Source organism: Lagopus leucura, unplaced genomic scaffold, assembly GCF_019238085.1.
Source record: "Lagopus leucura isolate 7727_CA_CO unplaced genomic scaffold, USGS_WTPT01 Super-Scaffold_100054, whole genome shotgun sequence".
Classification (NCBI taxonomy): Eukaryota; Metazoa; Chordata; class Aves; order Galliformes; family Phasianidae; genus Lagopus; species Lagopus leucura.
In genome coordinates, this window is record NW_024962300.1 from 195,916 (window position 1) to 216,022 (window position 20,107).

A 20,107-nucleotide genomic window follows, 5' to 3' on the forward strand; every position below is an offset into this window, starting at 1 on the left:
AGAGAGGGATGGATCCATTGACAGCCTCAACTGCAGGACAAGGACAGGGGAAACTCATTAGGGTAACATGCTTAGAAGCTGCAGCAGCACTCTGGGAGAACGTGAACAGAGCTCAAAACTCCCTTCCTTTGCCCTTGGGCAGCTAAGCCTTGACAAGACCAGGAGAGGCTAAATTACAGGAGAAGATAATTGGATGAAATGGGATTGTGCACAATTTCTCCTCTCTTGACAGCAACACGACGACCTGAAGGGCACTTGTGGCTGGTTGCTCTGCAGTTGGCAAGTGCTTGTGCTTCTTTTTATTGCTGCAACTGCCGAGCAACACCTAGCATGGCTCCAATAGGAGCAAGCTGACTCAACTAATGAATCACAACAAGCCACAATAACCCTCACTTCGCTGCGATTCAGAGCTTCCACATTCATATATCGACATGCACTAAATGACTCCCTAGAAAGCTGGGCAGTGAACATCTGAGATCTGCCCTCTCTGCAGCTGCAGAGAACCTCCCAGCAGCACACAAGGTGCAGTTTCCCCCCACTCTCCCCTTTTTGCTCCATGCCTTCGAGTAGATCCTGCACTGCTTATTTTTATCTCACCAGCAGGGCTGTCTCGACATCTAAAAACCTCCTGAGCCCAGAGGACTGGGATTGTGCTCCCAGCAAAATCAGAAACTTGAACATTCGTGCTTGCTACAAACCAGCCTCTGTGTTTGAAGCACTGCCCATCTTCTCATGAGCCCTCACCGCAAAGCTTTTGTCAGTAGAACTCTGCTTACCATCCCTTCTTACTAAAGAACAGATGCTGCCTCACCGCCTTCGTATCATCCACACTCCTTCCTGATGTCTCACCAGCTACTCAGTGTGTGCCAGCCCAGCCTCACCCTTGGACACTGCCAACAGCACAGCTGCAGAGGGGCACACAGCAAAATACACAGCAGTGCTGTGCTGAAGGAGCACAGAGAACTTGTGAAGCATAACTGCATGCTGAGATCTGCTGTCACCAACAGCTGGGACCCAGGGACAGGTCCTCCACCTGGCCACACCGGGCACTGCAGCCATGGAAACACCTCCAGGCTGAGCCAAATCAAGTTGCACATGTTGAATTTCTACTGGTGGCTGAAAAAAAAGAGGCATGAAGGAGTAAATGTGTGTTTGTGAATGTGCAGCCACTGCCTGGAGAAGAAGGAGGAGGAAAAGGGCAGAGATTTCATGTTTGTTTTTAGCGAAGGGTAGCAATCTTTTTGGTGAGAGCTGCAGGCCTCATGATGCCAGCAAATTCAAGACCAAACCACTGCAAAACTGGTGACTCACTGAAGCCTTGCACAGTGGCAGCAAATCGTTCTCCACTCTGAGACTGATGTCACCTCAAGAGGCTTTTGCATGTGTTGCTCTACGCTTCTCTCAACAGCCTCATCATCACACTGTGCCAATGCCCCCTGTAATAGCCTTACGCTGGCTCCTGGTTAATGATACCCTCCACACTCAGCTGGGGACTGTGAAACATCCAGCATATCCTCGGGCCTGCTTGGGAAGCATCGGTGCTTTCACTGTACTCTTCAATTCCCATCCTTTCCCCTGTGACACACTGAGTCAAACTGCTTCATTCTAAACAACGTGCTGCCGTTTGGTTGGCTGAAGGGAAGGGCAGTCTGCCCAAATTGCTTTTTTCCAGCCCAAAAAACAATCCGTGGGGACCAGAGGAGTGAGCACACCGACCTGCCCATCGCTGTCCCATGGCACATGTCCTTCCTCTGCAGCTGAGCTAGGAGAAAGGCTCTGCTTCAGATGTGGGGCTGAAACCAAACCCAGCACCAGCACATCTGTCAGGCCTCCCTTCCTCAGCCCCTGGTTTAAGGAACACACTGAGATGCACTGAAAGGCTCTGAGCCCCCCTAGAGCAACCAAAGGAGCCCGGGCAGAGCCAGCGGCTCTTGGGAGAACCCTGTCCATATGGCAGGGCTTTGATATGCAGATCGAAGCCATTGTGAGCCACAGCTCCATCTGTAAGCCGAGGGCAGCTCCATGTCCAGATTGCCCAAACAGATCTATTTAACTCCCGTGACTAAAGGGAATTCCAGACTCCAGGAGGATCCAAGTATCCAGATGGATGCCAGCACACGAGCATTCACAAAGCCTGCCGTCCTGCACAGTTCCTGTCCCAAGAGCCAAGCAAAAAAAAGCATCCAAACCCGACATCCTGCTCGCATGCCCAAGGCTGGGGGCCAGCTGAGGGAAGACCTCTGCTAGCATCACATCTTGCACCTCAAGTGCAATGCATTCCTCCTGCAGTTCAACTGGAACCCAAGCTAGGAAATCCCTACATCTGCTGATAGGAAACACTGCTTCCCTGCCAATAGGGACTGCCTACCAGGGTCCTGATCCTGGAAGAGATTTGCTTTCACCGCTGCACCAAAGGGGAACAAACCTCACACTTCCGGATAACTGTCAGATTATGCTCACAGGCAGCCAAGGCCACCAAGAAACTGTTAAAGAGCACAGCGACCAAAGTTCCTGCAGCACATCAAGTGCTGCCCCTGCATGCAAGTGGGGTCCAAATACGTTCCTGCATTCCTGGGATCAGAACGGCAGCTGAGAGGCAGGCAGACAACATCCCAAAAGCTGCTGGGGCCCTCCAGCCCCCCTGCCAGCACTGAAATAGGGAGAAAAAGCAAGGACCCCCGCAGGCAGGTCACACAAGCAGAGCCTGAAGCACCGTGGCAGGTGCTGGAAAACAACTCACCTTCAACCCTGAACTGTGCTTGGATGTGGCACGTGGAAAAACCCCCATTTAATCCTCTCTTACACGAGTTCCTCTGCCTTACACACCTCTGCTGAGCACCTAGAAAGGGGCACTGAATGCTGGAGCTTCCACCACTCAGCCTTCTGTAGTCACAGAGCTTGCTGGGAGCTACGAACACTGCTGTGACACCAAGTTGGCGGTGAAGATGTTGATGAAAAAAAAGACAAAATAACCTAGATGACAGTAGATCTAGCAGCAAATTACTGGAGAATTCATAAAATGTTTTCCAAGCAGCTGATTTTGAAAGGCAGTGATTTGGGAAAGCTAACACAGACCGGATTTATGTTGTCGGGGCTTCTTGTTTATGCAAGAGGTAAACTTCAAACTTCAGAAACTTTCTGATAAAAGAATACCCCTAGTTGGGACTTATTAACATTGCAGGAAAGCAAGAAGCTGGCAGGAAGGAGAAGGGAGAGATTTCATGCATTAACCTTGCGTGAACTCGACAAGAGGATCAACTTTCCAACCTCTGGGCTCAATCCCCCACATGCTTGAGACCGCGTATGAAAATGGACACCCCTGAAATGAGAGAGCAAATCAGGCAAGGTGTCTGCCTAGGGCACCATTTTGACAGTGCAACTGAGGAAGGAGAGAGGAGAGAGAGGGAGAGATGAGCCAGCTGCTGTCAGACACCGAGGGCTTCCCCTAGAGCAGCTTCACAGCATCAGGAAGGCACGGTGTTGTGCTACTCAGACCTTCCTTCATCGTCTTCAGTATTTCTAGCAGGAAGCAAATGCAAGCTGTTAATTAGAAATTTCATGCAGCCTTTCCCCAGAAAAGCCAATCTCTGTGCCGAGGCACAGGGAGAACAGCACCTGTTATTAAAGAAACTGTGCTGTAAGCTATGGTGAAGGCCCCACTCTCCCAGCAGTGCTGGGGACAGAGTCGTGCTCTGACCTGCACAGGTCTGCTATTAACAGACAAACACAGGGGCACAACGACCCATGTCTGCCTGCATTGAGTACCCACAATAATGACACATCAGGTGTCTCTTGCTACACTTTGGTGTAAAGTAAAACACTCTGCAGCTCCTCTCCAAGCCCATTCCCAGAGCTGGGAATCACGATGCCCTTTAAGTACAATTAACTCTGCCTGTGCCAAACAGCCTGTGATAGAACCACCACACTTCAAGGTCCCCAGCAGCTACCCAGCTCCTCTCCAGCTTCCTGCACTGAAGGCTGGGCAAAAAGGTATATCAGTAACTTGCTGTTTGAAGGGGGGCTGACTCTAAATCACGGTCTGGGATCCCACATCTGGTATGCCAGCAGAATTCAGGCAGAAGAGCAGAAGTCTCAGCAGGTAGCTGCTGTGACATTTGGGGAGAGCTGCCAGGTATCTGCTGAACTCAGCCAATTCTCACGCTCTGATTTTAGCTGTCACACAGAGTTCAGCTCTGTCCCTGGGAACACGGCAGCAGTGAGTCTCAGCAGCCCCAACTCCACTGTGCTGCCCACAACCCGACAGCAGCCCAGGGGGCACCAAAACATCTGCCCTGTGTGTGCGGCCAGGTGGTTTGGGGCGTGCAGTCTGGTCCCACCAGCAACTTGTAGATGCAATTAAACTCTACCTGCTAGGAAGAACACGAAACATGCTGTAAGAAAGAAGAACAGGGACAGACGCTGTTGTATTACAGAGAGCACAGCCCTGGAGTTCAGAGGGACCATGCAAAGACACACAGAGCTCTGCGCACACAAAAGACACACACAGAGCACTCTGATTCATGCTGGACACACACAAGCCTCCTTTACACTGTTTCCAAACAAATCTCAATGCAACCAACACGTCAGCCGGTCCCGCCGGACACTTGGTACTTACAGGAGCGTTTGCTGCGTCTGTCTGCGGCCGCAGTCGGGTGGGGTGAGTTTAGCTCAAAGGGAGAGTGCATGGAGATCCACAGAGCAGGGCTGGGCTGGGGGGAGGAAGGGCCCCAGCCCCTCTTTGGGCCCCATAGGCAGCAGCACTTGTTCACAGGATGGAGCGCAAGAACGCTGGCATGCCTGCAGCAGCAAGGACAATGGGGAGGGATGAGGAGGCGCTGCCATAATCAAATGCAGGCCAGCTGGCCCTCCCCCAGGAAGGGTAGGCACCTCCTTCACTTGCCAAAGGCTTTGTTTTCTAAGCCACAAAGAACAAAGTGGTGCCGGGGTGAGTGAGAGGAGAAGAGCCATCCACCAAGCAGAGCCGCACGTGAGCGCACGCAGTCTGTTCACAAACGCCAGTGCAGATGGAGAGAGGTTGGGCCACGCTTGGCACATGCTGAGCAGGGCTCAGAAGCAGCAGGTCCTGGCTGGAGACCCCTGCTCCCTTAAGACCTGCACGGGCTGGGCTCCTTTGATGGGATCCAAGGCTCAGAGAAACGCTGCTGAAGAAAAGGCTCCGGAGCACGGTCCAAAGAAATCCCAACAAGAGAAATGCTATCATTTGTTAAGTAACCTCACACCAGCAATCCCAAACACTGAGCCCCTGAACGGCTTTCCTCAGAAAGCAGGCGCAAGGCAAGGTTCCAAGGCTCCCACCAAAACAGACCTCTTGCACAACGCCCTGATAAGCCAGAAAAGAGCCTCTGGGGCTGAGGCTGCTCCGGGCCCTCCTGTAATGATGTGGGCAGTTCAGCTCTAAGGGCTCTGGTACCAGCTGCGTCCCAGCTGCAGGGTATGCAGGTGCTGAGCTGGTGAGATGCTGCTCTGCCCTATCCAGTTGGGTCACTGCTTTCTTCCAGCAGGGACGTTTTGCCAAAAGCATTGTATGCCTTCACTACTGACCTCCTGCAGGACTGACTGACATCTCAGTGCTGACAAAGGCTGAGCTGTGGGCTCTGGCTCATCAGATGTGCCACATTAGTCAGCTGCAGAAAAGGCACACAGCTCTTGGTGGGGGGGGGTGATATCCTCGAGCTGGGATCACAGGCAGAGGGCACTTTGCTCACTATAAAGTCACGAGCATGTAGAGACAGTAAGAAGGAGCTGGGAAATAACTTTGCCTAAAGAAAGCTCGAGAGTGGAAGAAGTCTGAAGGCTAACAAGGTAAGCACAGAGAAGGAGATTTGCTCTAGCTCCTGGTAATGACAGGATGCTTGTTGCAGTGCCAGTGTGAAGCCAGGATAGGCAGCGACTGAGGGATGCTAAGGGTCACTCCTCCAGGAACCTCAGAAGAAGCCAACAGTGGTGCTTTTGGTACAACACACACACCCTTGCTTGCTCAGCTTCCCACTTCTCCCCCAAGGCACTGCCAGATCCCATCACAGCTGTGGAACTGAGTAAACAAGGGACAGAGGCCAAACCAGGCTCAAAGCCGCAGGAAGATGGCACGTCCCACTGTGTGCCTGCGCTGAGTCTGTGGTACTAAAACAATGCTCTGCCCGCAGTCGGAGATGGACAGCAGCTTCCTGCACCGCTCCTGCCTCAGCCCAGCCACCCACAGCCCTTTCCAGGCACCAAGAAAGGAAGCGGGGACTAATGGAAACATCCAGCCTGGCACAGGTTGTGGCTTTGGGGAGGGAATCCTGCCAGCCCGTGTGTGTGAGCTCCATGTGGTCTGGCCCTGCCCAGCTTGCTCAGCTCTGATGGGCCACTGGGGCTGCCAAACAGTGAAAAAACACAGCACGGCAGCGTGAGGGGCCATGTGAGGTGCTCCTGACCTCCTCCACAGCCACATTCCACACCCTACGCACCGTGCGTTCACCACGCGCAGACAGGAGGCCAGCAGAATGCTCCCACCCCTAGCAGACCGTGTGGTACGAGGGTACAAACACCATGGTCCCTGTGGTGGGCGCTCCGCTCCCTTGGCACACGTTGAGACATTTGGAGACATCTGAGCTTGCCAGCTCATTACCATAGCGTACATTGCTTACGCATCTCCAGGCTTTTCCCCGAATCCTGGGGTCTGGCATTGCTGCAAGCTCTTTACAAGAAGGAAATCAAGGACATTGCTCTGTTTAGACTCCTGCTGTTGATCCCTTCAGATATTAGGGAAGAGAGAAGGGGCTTAGGCAGGCACTTACAAGATCACAGCAGTAAGGCCAAAGCAGCTCAGCATCAGAGGAGAGTGAAATCAGTTTAGATAACATCTTCTGCTTCTCCCTCACCTCCCAGACAGCACCACCAGCTTTGCTTTTGGAAGACAGAAAGCTGGAGATCAAGATTAAAATAACGGGCACAAAGAACTGAAACGCTGTGCAGCAGTTTCTGCACTCATCCTACAGCTGCAGAACGCATCCCCTCCACACCCCTGGTTTCAGTTGGCCACTGGTTCACAATACCCATATGCTGTATTTACTACACTAACTCTGTTTGTAGTTCTATTGAAACTGGAAAGACCAAAATCCTGCTCCCTCACTACACAGGATACCTCTCCTCTGCACCAAAGCAGCAAGCAAACACGCCATGCCACTGCCAGTCAGCCTGCACTGCAGCGTGCAGTATGAAACTAAAGGGGTGCTGCTGCCACCAAGGACTGCATTCAATCATCATCTACCAAAAAGAAGCTGAATAAACAGCGTGCTAAGAAAAGAAATGGGCCACCTCTGGGGGCTGTGCATCATCAGTGTGCCAGGGATGGTCCAAATAAGGCTTAGCTCTGATAGATGTTTGTCCACAGCTTCAAAGTCTTGGCTGACCACCCTGGCAGCCCAGGAGCTCCCATGGGCTGTAGTACCCACACCTGAACAGAGGAGACAGCAGCCACCAGACCAGGAGCTGCAGCTCACAGCTGTGCTCCACAGATCCCCAGCTTCAGCTGGGTTGGGTCACACAGGAACGATGTTTGATTTGGCCAAAGACGTGCCAAGGTTTTGCACAGGGTGTGGCACCTCTGTGTGCCTCCATTTGTGAGCAGTACAGCAACAGCCTTCTTCACCAGGGCTTCACTAAGAAATGACACACTGCCACAGAAAAAGGATCTCCCACCTGCACAGCAAACTGCAGAGATGAGGCAGAGCAGACCTGCTGAGCATCAGCAAACAAGCAGCCGTCACATGGCACGACAGCAAGGCTCTGCAGTGCCTCCTTCACTTTCCTCCCTCACACAGGACGCTTCTGAATGTTTTTCATGTTTAGCTGAGTTTCCACCCCCTTCTCTGAGCACTTCTGGCTGCCAAGGCAGCTCAGAGACAGCAACTAAGTGGCACCTACATCTGGTACAGCTTAACTTTCAGTGTCTATTCTTTCTGGAATTTGAGAACTTAAAACCCAATGTTTGTACAAGTGTGGAGTAAGTGGAGCACAGGCTCCCTGGTCCTCTGTGCCTGCCAGAGCTGTACTTTCAAGTGCAGATACAAAATCCTACTGTTTATTCACATGCAACTTTAGAAATTAAATCACACCAAATGCAACTGCATGCCTCCCGAACAGCACATTTGCATTCAACCAAACAGGTGAGAAGGTCACAGGCTCACTGCAGCCACCACAAGCACCCTCCCCTCCTGGCTTTGCAGATACCAAGACCCACTCAGTGTTTGTGCCCCTTGGCCACGCTCCCCAGCACCCTGTTCTGGCACTCCACATCCTTCTGCGTGTCTCCCAAAGAGAAGAACTGGACTAAATTAAGGATTGAATAGTGGGATGCTACTCAGGACATGCCAACAGGCTCAGTTTACCTGCATGTAAAGATACAGCACCAACAAAATGTGGGCAACCTACCTTGGCATGGTGGCCTAACGCAGCACTGCCACAATTCCCTGCTGCCACAAAGAGGGCCCACAGGTTACAGCTCAGACAGAAGAACTCTATTCTTAACAGACACAGATGCTTTCTTAAACACACACCAATCCTTTCTTCCACATACATACTTGAAAAAAAAAATCAGTGCAAATTATGATTTGTCAGCTCCCTGTTGGCGTGCACGTTAAGTTTTGTGTATTTCAGAAACCACCACACTCGGACTGAGTCTGAGCAGGTTTTTACACCCTCCTCCACGCAGCAGTTGCCTTGTCTCACCTTGTCAAAGAACTCATACAGCCTGACTGTCTCGCAGACTCGATGCCTACTTTCGTCCAGTTGAGTGCAGAATTCTTCCAGTTGATCTCTGTAGGTCTGCAGCTTTGCTCTGTAAGAATGTACATCCACAGAGGTAAAGTCTTCCCAACGATCCATCTTCTTAAGTGCTTCCTGTCCCCTTCTGCAACATTCCTGAAAGCAAAATGTGTTTGCATATGAGGACAGAGACCTGACATGGATAGCAGATCAAAGTCATTAAGCTGGGACTAATTAGAGCAGAGTTTAGGTTCAATTCAAATGAGCAGAGGTGTACTTGTTTACAGCAGAATTTTGCAGAGTCCTGACATCTGTTATGATTTACATTAGCCACATGGCAGCTTGTAAAGATCTACCCAGTAAGAACAAGAGGCCTACGAGAATCAAAAAAGATGATGTTTCCTCTCTCCTGAGGGGTAGAGCTGGTGGTTCTGTCTGCAAGAGGAGAGCAGGGAAGCCAAGCAGTGCAAAGGAATGACACCAACACCTTGGTGATGAACCCTCTACCAGCGCTGTCACAGCATTGTGGCTTTGGCTGAGCATGCAAGCCTGCTGCCAACTCAGACTCAGGAGAACACGTTTTTCCAATCAGACAACACTTACACTGGCAACAAGATCAAACTCCCTGAACTGCTTCTGTGCTTGAAGCAGCATCTCCAGAGAATCGTCCAGGTTGATCATCTCCTTCAGCTTTTTCCTGCCAACATTCTCAATCCAACTGCTGACCTAGGAGAAAAGGGAAAAGCTCGCTATTAGTCACTCTGTGCTACTCACCAAGGCAGGCCTTTATGTGGAAAGAACAGGGAATTGCTCTCCTAACACTGGTCATTTCATTACCGGAAAAAATGCGCATGTACACTTTTTCCCCATCCTGGCATTTCAGTGTGAGCCTCCTGCATTGAGTTTTTCCACTTCAGGTTACCAAGTAATTGCAAAGCTCTGCTATTGCTCACAAAGCCTTAGGCATAAACAGGGCATGTAGCTGCCTGGGTTCTGTTTCGGGTGACCCATGGCCTAGAGCAAGCTCTGCATCCTACAGGCCAGCCTGATACTGCTATTACTGCTACCCCTAAGTGGGATTAAATCTCCCTGCTGCCAGGCTTCCTATACCACTTCCCTCTTCTGACTGGCAGCACATAAATGATGTCAGTGCAAACACACTGATGAATTCTCACCAGCAATCTTTCAGAGATCTCTGGGACTCTCAGATCTGGGTTTTCTGAAGGCAGCTTGCCACTGTTGCGCAGTAACTGCAGGTTCCTTGACAGAGCCCTGTCACCACCACAGTTTTAAGCCCGTAACATCAAACACAGGTGAACAATGAACAGCTGTATCCTAAAAGCAAAGCAGACACAGGAGGCCAAGCAGGATAACACCATCACCACTGAATAAGCATTTTAAAGACGGCTGGCAAGTTTGTCTGCGATGCTTCAGAAACAGCTGCAGCCAGAAGGACAGATTAGTTCTGTTTTCCTCATTCATCTAACTCAACCCACATTCAAAGATGAACTTCTACTCTTCTGGATTGAGAAAGGGCCCATGCCCATGGGGCAAAGCCATCCACACGAGGAAGAGGTGGACTGGCTTCCCAGCTCGTGACATGCAGCACACAGGGGCACACAGTGCTGCTGCCTCCTGTTCAGGGGCGAACTTGAAAGCGGAGACAGGCTGGGAACTTGCTTTCGTCTCCTTTTTGTCGTTTGGATTAAGAACCTGTGCATTTAACTTTAAGGGAGACTTTACTAGGTTCTTACATCACACTTCTTGTCCTGAACACAGAGGGCATGGCGCCCGAGTGTCTACCTCCAAATGGGAAAGTCATTAAAGGATCCACCTTGGCCTGTGAAAAAGCCAGGCAGGCTACAGATTCCTCTGCAAATCCAGTTCTGTCCAGACAAGAGCTCAGAAGAACAATGGGGAAATGTGAGAAGTGGAAAAACTGACCCTAGCCCTGATTTTGAAGGATACAAGTTCCTAAGGTGAGTTATCCAACCAGCACACTGTCCTTCAAACACACGCATGTATGTGTGTACACAGTTCTTCACACACACACAGACAAGCTGTAAGAAGAGATGCATAAAACATCTCGTCGTTGATGAGTTACAGCAAAGGAGACTATGAGGCTCCATAACCTACAGGTGGAGTTCAGGCTTGGGGAGCACATTGAGACCTGCAAGACTGAAAGATCTGGTAAGACCCTGAAGGACACTCAGAAAGCCTGAACTATTTTTACAAGTTTTCAAGGTTCTTCATCTACATGGTTCGAGGTTTCAAAGGTCTTTCTGAAAAATCAGTGCCTGTTTGCTTCAGTTATCCCCCAGCTAAAGAGCTTTAGGGAACACCACATGAAGGAAAGCTGAAGCTGCCACAGACTGCAGGGGCTAGCAGGATGAAGCACAGCTCTTGGGCTAAGGATGGGTATATTCATACACCCGAAGACTGTGTAGAGGGGCTGCACTCAGAGGCAAAAGGAGCGTGCCTGGGTCTTATCCAACAGCAGGGACCTGGGCACTGCACAGGAGTCAACACCAGTACAGCGGGGAATGGCAGCTAACACAGAGTATGCGATGTGTGGCTCATTCAGCAGGAGGATGAAAGCAAACTCTGCGGGATCTACAGCCCTGAGGGACACGTGAGCTCGTCTCCAGCTTGCTGCCATTGCTCTGCTGCTTGCCAAGGTGGAATATGAGGAATGGCTCCTCAACAGTCACGCTGGGAGGGTACTTTAGTGAGCAGTGTGACAAGATACCTCACCTCCAGGTGGGGTCTATCAAAGAGCCACTACAGTAGTCTTCAAGTCAAGCAAAAGCTCACAGATGTTTATGGGATTTCATACACCCACACTTTGACAGCAGCCAGGAAACTTTCACCAGCCATCAGAAGACACCATGTGAACAGCAACTCGGTTCTCAGCACACATAAAGGTCTACCCCAAACTCTTATGCAGAGCTGTTCTTCAGGAGGGTTGCAGACATTCTCTGTCTCCACAGGACAGACCAACACGTACCTGCTGCGGCACAGTCAGAGGGTGGCAGCAGGCAGTCACAAGAACGGACTAACAGGCATTACTTACCTCCTTGAAACATTCTTCCACCTTCTCAAACTCCATCACCAGCTCCAGCTCCTGGATGCGTTTATTTGACGCCATCACCAGGCGGTGAACGCCCTCATCAACTCGATTATAAAGCGCACCAGCAGCATCAAGCGCGTCCCTGCAAGGGGACACACGGCTGGTCAGGGGTTTTGCATGAGGTCTTTCCCCCAGCGCTTCATGCAAACGTGGCTGACAGCAGCAATACAGACATCTTCCCCGTGGGAAAAGAAGTGGCCATCTCCATATGGAGAGCAGAAGGAAAACAGCACTGCTCCCTGCCTGTGATTCACCACTCTGAGATCCCACTGCGGATGACCTGGCAGGAAGGCTCGAGGCATCTCTCCCCCAGGCAGCCTCCATCAAACGTTTCACCATACCTGTCATGCTTTCAGAAGGATACTCAGATCTTCACCAACATGGATTCGTGCAGCAGTGGCTTTTACAAAACACCAGCTTGGCTGTTTCAGTTTCTAAAACCACCATTTAAATTTAATACACAAACACCTGATACCCTCACCCTCAAAAACTTCCACCAGTCAGACAAAAACACCAAGTGTGCAGCACCTCAGCACTGAGAGAAGTTCTATTTTACAACCTTGTTCAAAGATTGAAGGACTGAGCTCCCAGGCAGCTGCGCAGCCCAGAAGGCAGCAGCACTGTGTGCAGGCAGGGATGGAGGGACTCGGGATTGAACACAGATCTGCATCCTGGGGAGTTCAGCCATGTCAACACACTCCTTCCAAAGGCCTGGAGCACCTCTGTGGCACAGGTCGGGGTGAATTACAGCTGGGATGCCCGAGACAGGTGGGCATTTGAGTTACCTCTTGCACCCCAAACTCCTATTTCTTCTGCTTCTACATCTCCCTTCTTTTTATAAGTACAGACTGAAAGTGCTGCAAGCCTCTCCTGAGTGCCTCCTGCACTTATCCCAAACCAGCTTCTACATTAACAACATTTTACAGCCTCCTGGGTTGTGACAGCATGGTTGCGTTGGCTTTTTTTAAAAATCATGTTATTAAAGTTATTTGAAAGACTTGTGAAACAGGCAGCTAATAAAGTTACAGAGGCTTTGCTAATGGAAACGCTAATGGAAATTAATAGATGCAATTCAGCGTTCACATTTACTTCTGTCTCATGTTAGAAGCCTTGAACCTATGAAATGCAACCAAATGGAAGCACTTAGTCACAAGCAGCCGACAGCTTTCAGATAGTACTTGTCATGAGGTGGTGCAAGAGTCTGGACAACTCTCTCTGCATAGCAGAAACCCACAGGATTTTTCCATTCAGAATTCCACCCAACATGCTATGGCCAACTCTGCAAACCTCAGGCTCTTAGACACTTCTTTTTTTTCCCCCCCTCTTCAAAATGCCATTCGTCTGAATGAATTTCTCCAAAGTGCAGCCAGAATAACAAATTGTTTCTGGACTAAGATCAGTGCTACTGCAGTGCAAAGGAGACAGGTTCTCTACAGAGCGTCTGCAAGCCTCCATGGAAAGATCCAAGCTGTAAGGCTGCTCCTGTGTTTCCCCAACCCACCCACAACAAACAATGACCATGTCTGGCCTTCTGTTTCGCACCCTTTTCCTCGGGACAGACCCAGATCCAACCCAGGAGATGCGTGTTACCACTGTCCAAACTGGGCTCTTGGAAGTTTGTTTACAGAGCAGGTTCTGAAGGCAGCCGTCAGCAGCAGAGACAGCAAAGAAAACTAATGAGAAACAGCTTGGGAGAGTGATGAAGTTGTACTTGGCAACTGCTTTAATGCTGAGTTCTGGTTTGAGTGCTGGATAAGGCTCCAGCAAAACACAATACTGACTGACAGATAGGCAGACACCCTTCAGTCTTACTCCCATGGGTCTGAAGTCCCTGCTGGCACGAGGGAAGCACACTCACATCCCAAATGCTCGTCCTGCTGGCACAGACCAGTGGACATCTGTAACTTCAGGCACTACAGGCTGCTAACTGCAAGTATCGTGACTGTTCTCTTGTGATGGGAAACGTTTTTCCAACCTGTCTCTGAGCTTCCAGAGAGAATGCCTTGGTGTTGATGTTCCTCCTTCAATGACGCTCATCAGCAAGCCAGACCGGTTTGCTGGGCTTTTCTGTAAGGGGATGCAAGGGGTGGGGGAGTCCAAACTCCCACCCAACCCCATGATAAAGTAGTGGCCATCTTATGATACAGCAACTTGAAACAAGTTTCAGCTCTTGTACTAGCCTAGAGCACTGGTCATTACCTGACAGAGGGAAAGGGAGCTCCAGCACCACTCCTTCCCACTCCTGGTGGAAAACGTAGAGCCAGGTTGTGCATAGGCCTCACTGAGGCCCAGCCTGCCCTGTGTGTGCAGAAAGCTGTAGGAAACAGCCAAGCTGAAGCTTCCAGGTGAGAAGCAAGCACTGAGCCCTCTGAGCCACCAATGCAACCCACATGCTGGCAATGTGACCACATGGCTACACAGCTGCAGGTACTCAGCCAACTTCCCTTCATCTCAGCAGATTCAACAGGACTGAAAATGGCATTGTTACCACACAAGGAACTTTTGCTTTACTAATCCACAGACATCTCAAAGTTGCATCGAGTCAAGATCCAGGATCAGGATTTAGGGCTTTGCACCGCAATAAGGAACTTGATAGAGAATTCATCTCAGGTTAAGAGGGCCTGAAATGAACTCTTGTTCTCCTTTGTACAGTAAATGGGGCTGTTTGGTGTATGTATCGTTATCTACAATTCTTATTCTTGTAATTTAAAATCATCTTGCTTTCTGGGAATTCTTGCAGCAGGTTACTGATAAACTTATCAGAGCACAGCGCAGTGCCCCGAGCTGCCCTTTCTCTTGGTGCTGCCTATGAGCACACACAAGCCATCCCACAAACACTGCCAAAGGCACCACATCCAGGCTCAGACCCAGGGAGGGCTTCAGGTTTAACCCTACATGACCCTCCTCCCACCCAGCTGGGCTCCCCCAGCATCCCAGCACCTCCAGCCCACATTCCCAGGTCTGGCTGCTCTGTTTTCATGCATTCTGTCTTGCTTGGCAAGCATCCATTAAAACCTCAACATGCAGTTGTTGGTCTTCCACCGCATCTCCTAGGTAACTCCATTCATACACTGTCAGCTCCTGACAGTTCACTCTCAGCAGCCTGGCAGGCCCTGCAACCAACATCCATCTTGTGCACTCCTACACAGAGGACCACAGCCCTTCCCAGCCTGCAGCAGGTAGGCAAACCAAGGCAAACCAAGGAATCACTCTCAGCCCATGGCAAAGTTTTGGATTCACGTAAGCAATTCCAGCTCTCACAAAATGTTATTTAGGCATCAGGCACGTTATCCCAAATCTCTGCACGTCTCTTTACCCACACACTCATCTCCACTCACCTATACACTTGTTAACTTCCTTCCTAATTTCTAGCATAAAATAAACACGACAGTGACCTGCAATGAGGAGCTTCCTTTGAAAGTTTCACCTCACACACACAGCTATTTCTTTCTCAGAGAAAGACTTCAGGGTTTTCCATCCCTGCCCTCCTCTCCTTCCAAGGCGGCCTAAAGGAAACAAAACACACTGAAAGTTTGGTTCTACCTACACAAAGGGAAACAAAAAGACCTTCAGCACCTTGCAGATCTTTTAACAGCAGCCCAAGCGAATCCAAAGAAGAAAAGCAGAGTTGTTTGAAGTCAGTGGAAAGTCTTGTCTAAGCCTGGGTTTGTTTGGATGCACTGCAATTTCCCCATACATGTGAGTGCGGTAATAAGAGTCTTTCACTGCATTCTTCCACGGTCAAATCATCCAAAGTAATTTTGCAACAGTGCAGAGTCGATATAATTTATAGCAAAAAGGAGTAGCTTGATGTCAGTTTATGTTTCCCCAAATCCTGTTTTCATTGGGCAATTATCGTTTCAGTGGAAAAGGTTCCAAACATCTCCAGCTCTCCTGGAGAAGTGCCAAACGGTCGGATAATAGCAGGGTAATTGTAAACCTGTAATTTATAGAAAGGCCATTTCTGCCTGCATCTGTCCTTCAAAAAAAAAAAAAGAAAAAGAACAAGAAGGTAGCCTGGGGGAGTCACACTCCAGCTTTCTAAGCAAAAATACCTGATTTTACAGAAATACATGGCCACAGAGGCATCCAGCAGGCCCGCAGGTGCTGCAAGAGCCACGCTTGCCCAATGCCTGCGAGCGCCCTAGGAAGCAGCAAGATCATCTCTGCCTCTGTCTGCTGCTAGGACAACTGCTCTGATTCTTGTGTGATTCAGAAGAAACACAGCCAATGTTCCAACATTAGCATCACCTGCTCTTCCACTCCTGGTGTGCAGCTTTCCAAGTGGAAGTCTCCGTGGGCTTTGGAAGAACGGGAATAGAGTCTGGCAAAGGGACAGCTTTGACATCACCCACATCCTCTGCATTGACACCTGGTTGACGAGTCACTTAATGCTTCAGGAGGAAACCCTTCCAGCTTCACAGAGAAAGTATCACATGCCCAAGGGCTGTTTTGCAGCAACAGAAATGCATTAGAGACTTTCCCGGCCATTACTGCGTTTTGGTAGCAGTGACAGCCAGAGTTGTAATGATCCCATCAAGGAGGTCAGCCTCAAAGGCACACGCCTGCTCATCAAGTTGCAAAGTTTGCATGCTGCCAAGGTTACAATTTGAATTTCTTAAGGTAAAGCTAATGCAGGCACCACTAAATAAACTGTAATTGTTCTCTGCAGCACCTACATGGCCACGGTGGTTTTAGTTACCTAACAATGGCACTCCAGCTGCTGGCACAGCGCTCAGAACCCCAAAGTGTCCTCTGAAAGGTGCAGCATCCAAAACCAAGCGTGGGGCTGCCTGTGGGACACCGAACAGCGGGACTGGCTGAGACCACAGCCCAAACTGAGCCCTGAGCACAGCAAACGTGCTGGGAAGAACACAGCTAACGCTACACACCACAGACATAACTGCCAAGAGAAGCCTCTTCTGCAGCACAGTTCACTCTGATGTGCTTTTAGCAGAAGTATACTCTGCAGTCCCTTTAAAAGCAATGGCACTGAAGCATACAGGTATCCAGGTGTGGTCACAAACTGCTACCTTACATTCTTTCCCCAGCCTCACTTGCACTCAGTTACCCCACCAAGATCTATCAGAAACCCCCAGCCCATCAAATCACCCACTTACAGGGTGCAGCTCATCCCTCAGCAGAGCCCCAGACAGCACCTATTTAGGACCACCAACTTGTGGTTTCCCACTAGCTTTCAAAACCTCCCGTCTCCAAATGTTGCTCTACTGATGTTTACACACATTTTTGGGCTGGCTGCACTAGTGGAACAGCTGTGCCCCTGGACTTAGGGCACAGGGCTTTCAAGATGCTCTGCTTGTATGTATATATACCCACCACCACAGCAAACCAGAGTTTCCCCAACACTTCCTCCTTTTACACCATCCCATTCTTTCCAATACGTGTAATGGCAGTGATTGTGATATTAACTGCCCCAGCAGCAGAAACGTCCACCCCAACTCAGCAGGACACAACACGGTGCCCGTGGGATGCTGTGGGCTGAACCAGGAACTCCAGGCAGCCCAGCTAACATCCTATATTGGAAATTTTTTGCCATTTTTTCCGTGATATTTTTGAACAGATCAAAACAGCTCAGCATGACGCTCGTTACCTAATGCCCCGTTGGCATGACGAAGGCTGCAAACAAGAACAAGCAAAACAGGAGCCTTCTGGGTAAAGCCCCACCGAATCCAGGGTAAGCAGCAGAAAACAAACAGGAGACTGTGTCCTGAAACCCTCAGAGAGCAAAGAAGACTTACCAACGAGCAGCTCTGTGAGCTCTTCCCTCCCTGCCAGTGCCACAAGCGGCTCCGCACCACGTTTCACTCGCTTGGAACGACAACGGCTCCTCACTTCTTTATGTGCAGAGCAACAGGGTTTGTTTAAGGCGAGCCTAAGTGCTTTTCACCAGCCTAAAACCACCACAGCAACACAGGGAACTGGTTGGACTGTCAAGAAAATGAATACCAAGCAGCACGGTGTGTTTGGATAGAAGTGTCCCTGCGTGCTCCTCCCCCTACCTGACACAAACAAATAGGATCGTGGAAGAGCACTGCCACCCGTGCACTGCTGGGGGCAAAGGGTTCTGTGCCTGTCAGCATCTTCTGTGCCACCAGCAACAGCGCAGAGGCGTCTCACGGCAAAGCTGCTCAACTTTGAGGCTGGTATTTCAGCACAGGTTTTCATCTCGCTCCAATGAACGCGGAGGGTTTATCTGAACCTCAAGATGAAGGTCTTAGCATTAGGAACATGCAGAACACCACACAGCTCTAAGCTATCAGCTTCGACCACAGAGATCCTGCATTTGTTGGCCACAGCTTCAAGCAGGCTTTGTGCTTCCTGCTGCATGTGAAAGTAAAGGGAGAGAGGTGCCAGTGCTATGCATGAAGCAGGTGGCCTCTGCTGCCTCACCTTGGAGCCAGCACCACCAACACAGCCATTAACCAGTCATCTGGGATGGGAAGACCAGTGCAGAGGAGCAGAATGATCTTATCTGCAGCACAAATTGTGGTTGTGCTCTGATACAGAGCGTGCAGAAACATTTAAATCTGAATTTCAGAGGACACAAGTGAAGCAAAGATCTGATCAATCACTGGTGAGCTGCTCCAGCTGGTACTTAAATAAATGTTTTGCCAAACCTGAAAGAAAAGTCTTCTCTGAATCTGCATAAGTTTCAAAGTTTCTATTCACAGAGCTCTGCAAAGTCAGGTTGAGTGACAGGAATGACTGCATGGTTTCTCCGCAGCCCAGACAATGCAGATCTGGCTCTATCACCACTTAACTGGAACTTCCCTATTGTGACCGAAGGATGAGTAAAGCAGGGCGTTGAGACAGCCCGGTGCCTGGCCCACAATGGGACAGCCAGGCCCAGGGGAGCTGCACAGGGCAGCCCAGGATCCCTCTACTGCTGGAATCGAGTTGGCTTTAGCATCAGGAACCTGGCAGCCGATGCTCAGGAAGGCTGCTCCTCGCTGCCCATTCCCTCTGCTAGCGTGTGTCCCCACCCAGGGCTCCCATCCAGACCTCCACATCACACCAAAAATAGCCAGCTCACAAAACCAGCTCTTGGCTGCCACCACTCCCCCCTCGAAGCACAGAGGCTAACTGCACTGCCTTCGCAAACAAAAGGAGACTTCACTCCTCCATCTATTTTTAAGCTGTTTATTCACAGCTTGCAAGCACAAATTCTTTTCAGATGAGGAGTTTGGGGAACGGATAATGATTTTTCTGGTTCCGTGTTGCACAGAGTCCAGCACCCAACCTGGTCATGCTTTCACCATCTGAGCTTTTCCTCCCTTTCTTCCAGCTCTCTCATCTAATCTCGTGGCCACCATACCTGGCAGCACATAGAACACAATGAGATTCCACTCCTGCACCACACTGAGAGCACAGTTTTTGCTGCTAGAACCACGCATGGGGTGTGTTCTGGTATGACCGGTATAAAGCACCTTTAATAAAAAAATATTTGTGTTTTCTTTACTCCAGTTCTGACTCATAGCAGAGAGGACGAAAGGCATCACTGGACACCTCCTGTTGGCAAGCGTTCCCAGCTCTTGGCTGTGCCAGAAGAGCAGCGTTAATGAGAACAACAGTGGAAAAGATGAGGTTCAAAGTCTCTGTGCCTCGCTGCCCGGTCTCCACACTCACGTCTCAATTCAGTAAGAGCTCCCACTGCTGCTGCCTGCCTTCTGGCAGCTTCCCAAGCCTTACGATGGAAGTGGGATCTTCAGAACCCACCGCGAGGTAAGCAGCGTGTCTGCACACCTCCTGCAGCTGGCTGAGTGAGCTGCCTCCAAGGCACAGGCCGGCTGATTGATACAGGAGATATCCCAAAGCCAGACACACCTGCTAGCCAACCCCACGTAACTGACGAACGAGCCTTTTTCATACGAGAATTCCTGTCCAGAAGTGCAAAAAGTATTATTAGTAGCATTGAAGTGGTGGATGTCTGCATGGCATCTGTCCACGTTTAGTGACAAAAGCTTCCAGTGGGCCAACGGGCGGCATTTCAATGCCCTGAAAGGCTGGGACAGCAAAACCTGGAAAGCTTTCAACTGCTGTGCTGACAGAGCTGGGGAAGCACTGAGCGCTCGGCGCAGGAGTCTGTGTGATGCAGATGCGCTGGGTTTCAACCCTGCCAACTCCACTAAGCAGCAAAGCTGGCTTCAGCAGCTCCCCTGCACCTCCAGGTCTTCCTTTCCCTCTTCA

General features: G+C 50.3%; 1 protein-coding gene across 7 annotated transcripts in view; it reads right to left on the reverse strand.

Moving 5' to 3' along the window:
• The window catches only part of PLEKHG4 (pleckstrin homology and RhoGEF domain containing G4), a 79,789-nt gene that overhangs the window by 13,266 nt on the left and 46,416 nt on the right, over positions 1 to 20,107 (reverse strand). For all 7 annotated transcript variants that reach the window (XM_042886153.1, XM_042886155.1, XM_042886154.1 and 4 more), the window contains exons 11-13: positions 11,843 to 11,981; positions 9,373 to 9,495; positions 8,734 to 8,925 (exon numbers count right to left, since the gene is read on the reverse strand). In XM_042886153.1, coding sequence (XP_042742087.1) covers positions 8,734 to 8,925; positions 9,373 to 9,495; positions 11,843 to 11,981 — 454 coding nt within the window. The remainder of the gene's footprint in view (positions 1 to 8,733; positions 8,926 to 9,372; positions 9,496 to 11,842; positions 11,982 to 20,107) is intronic.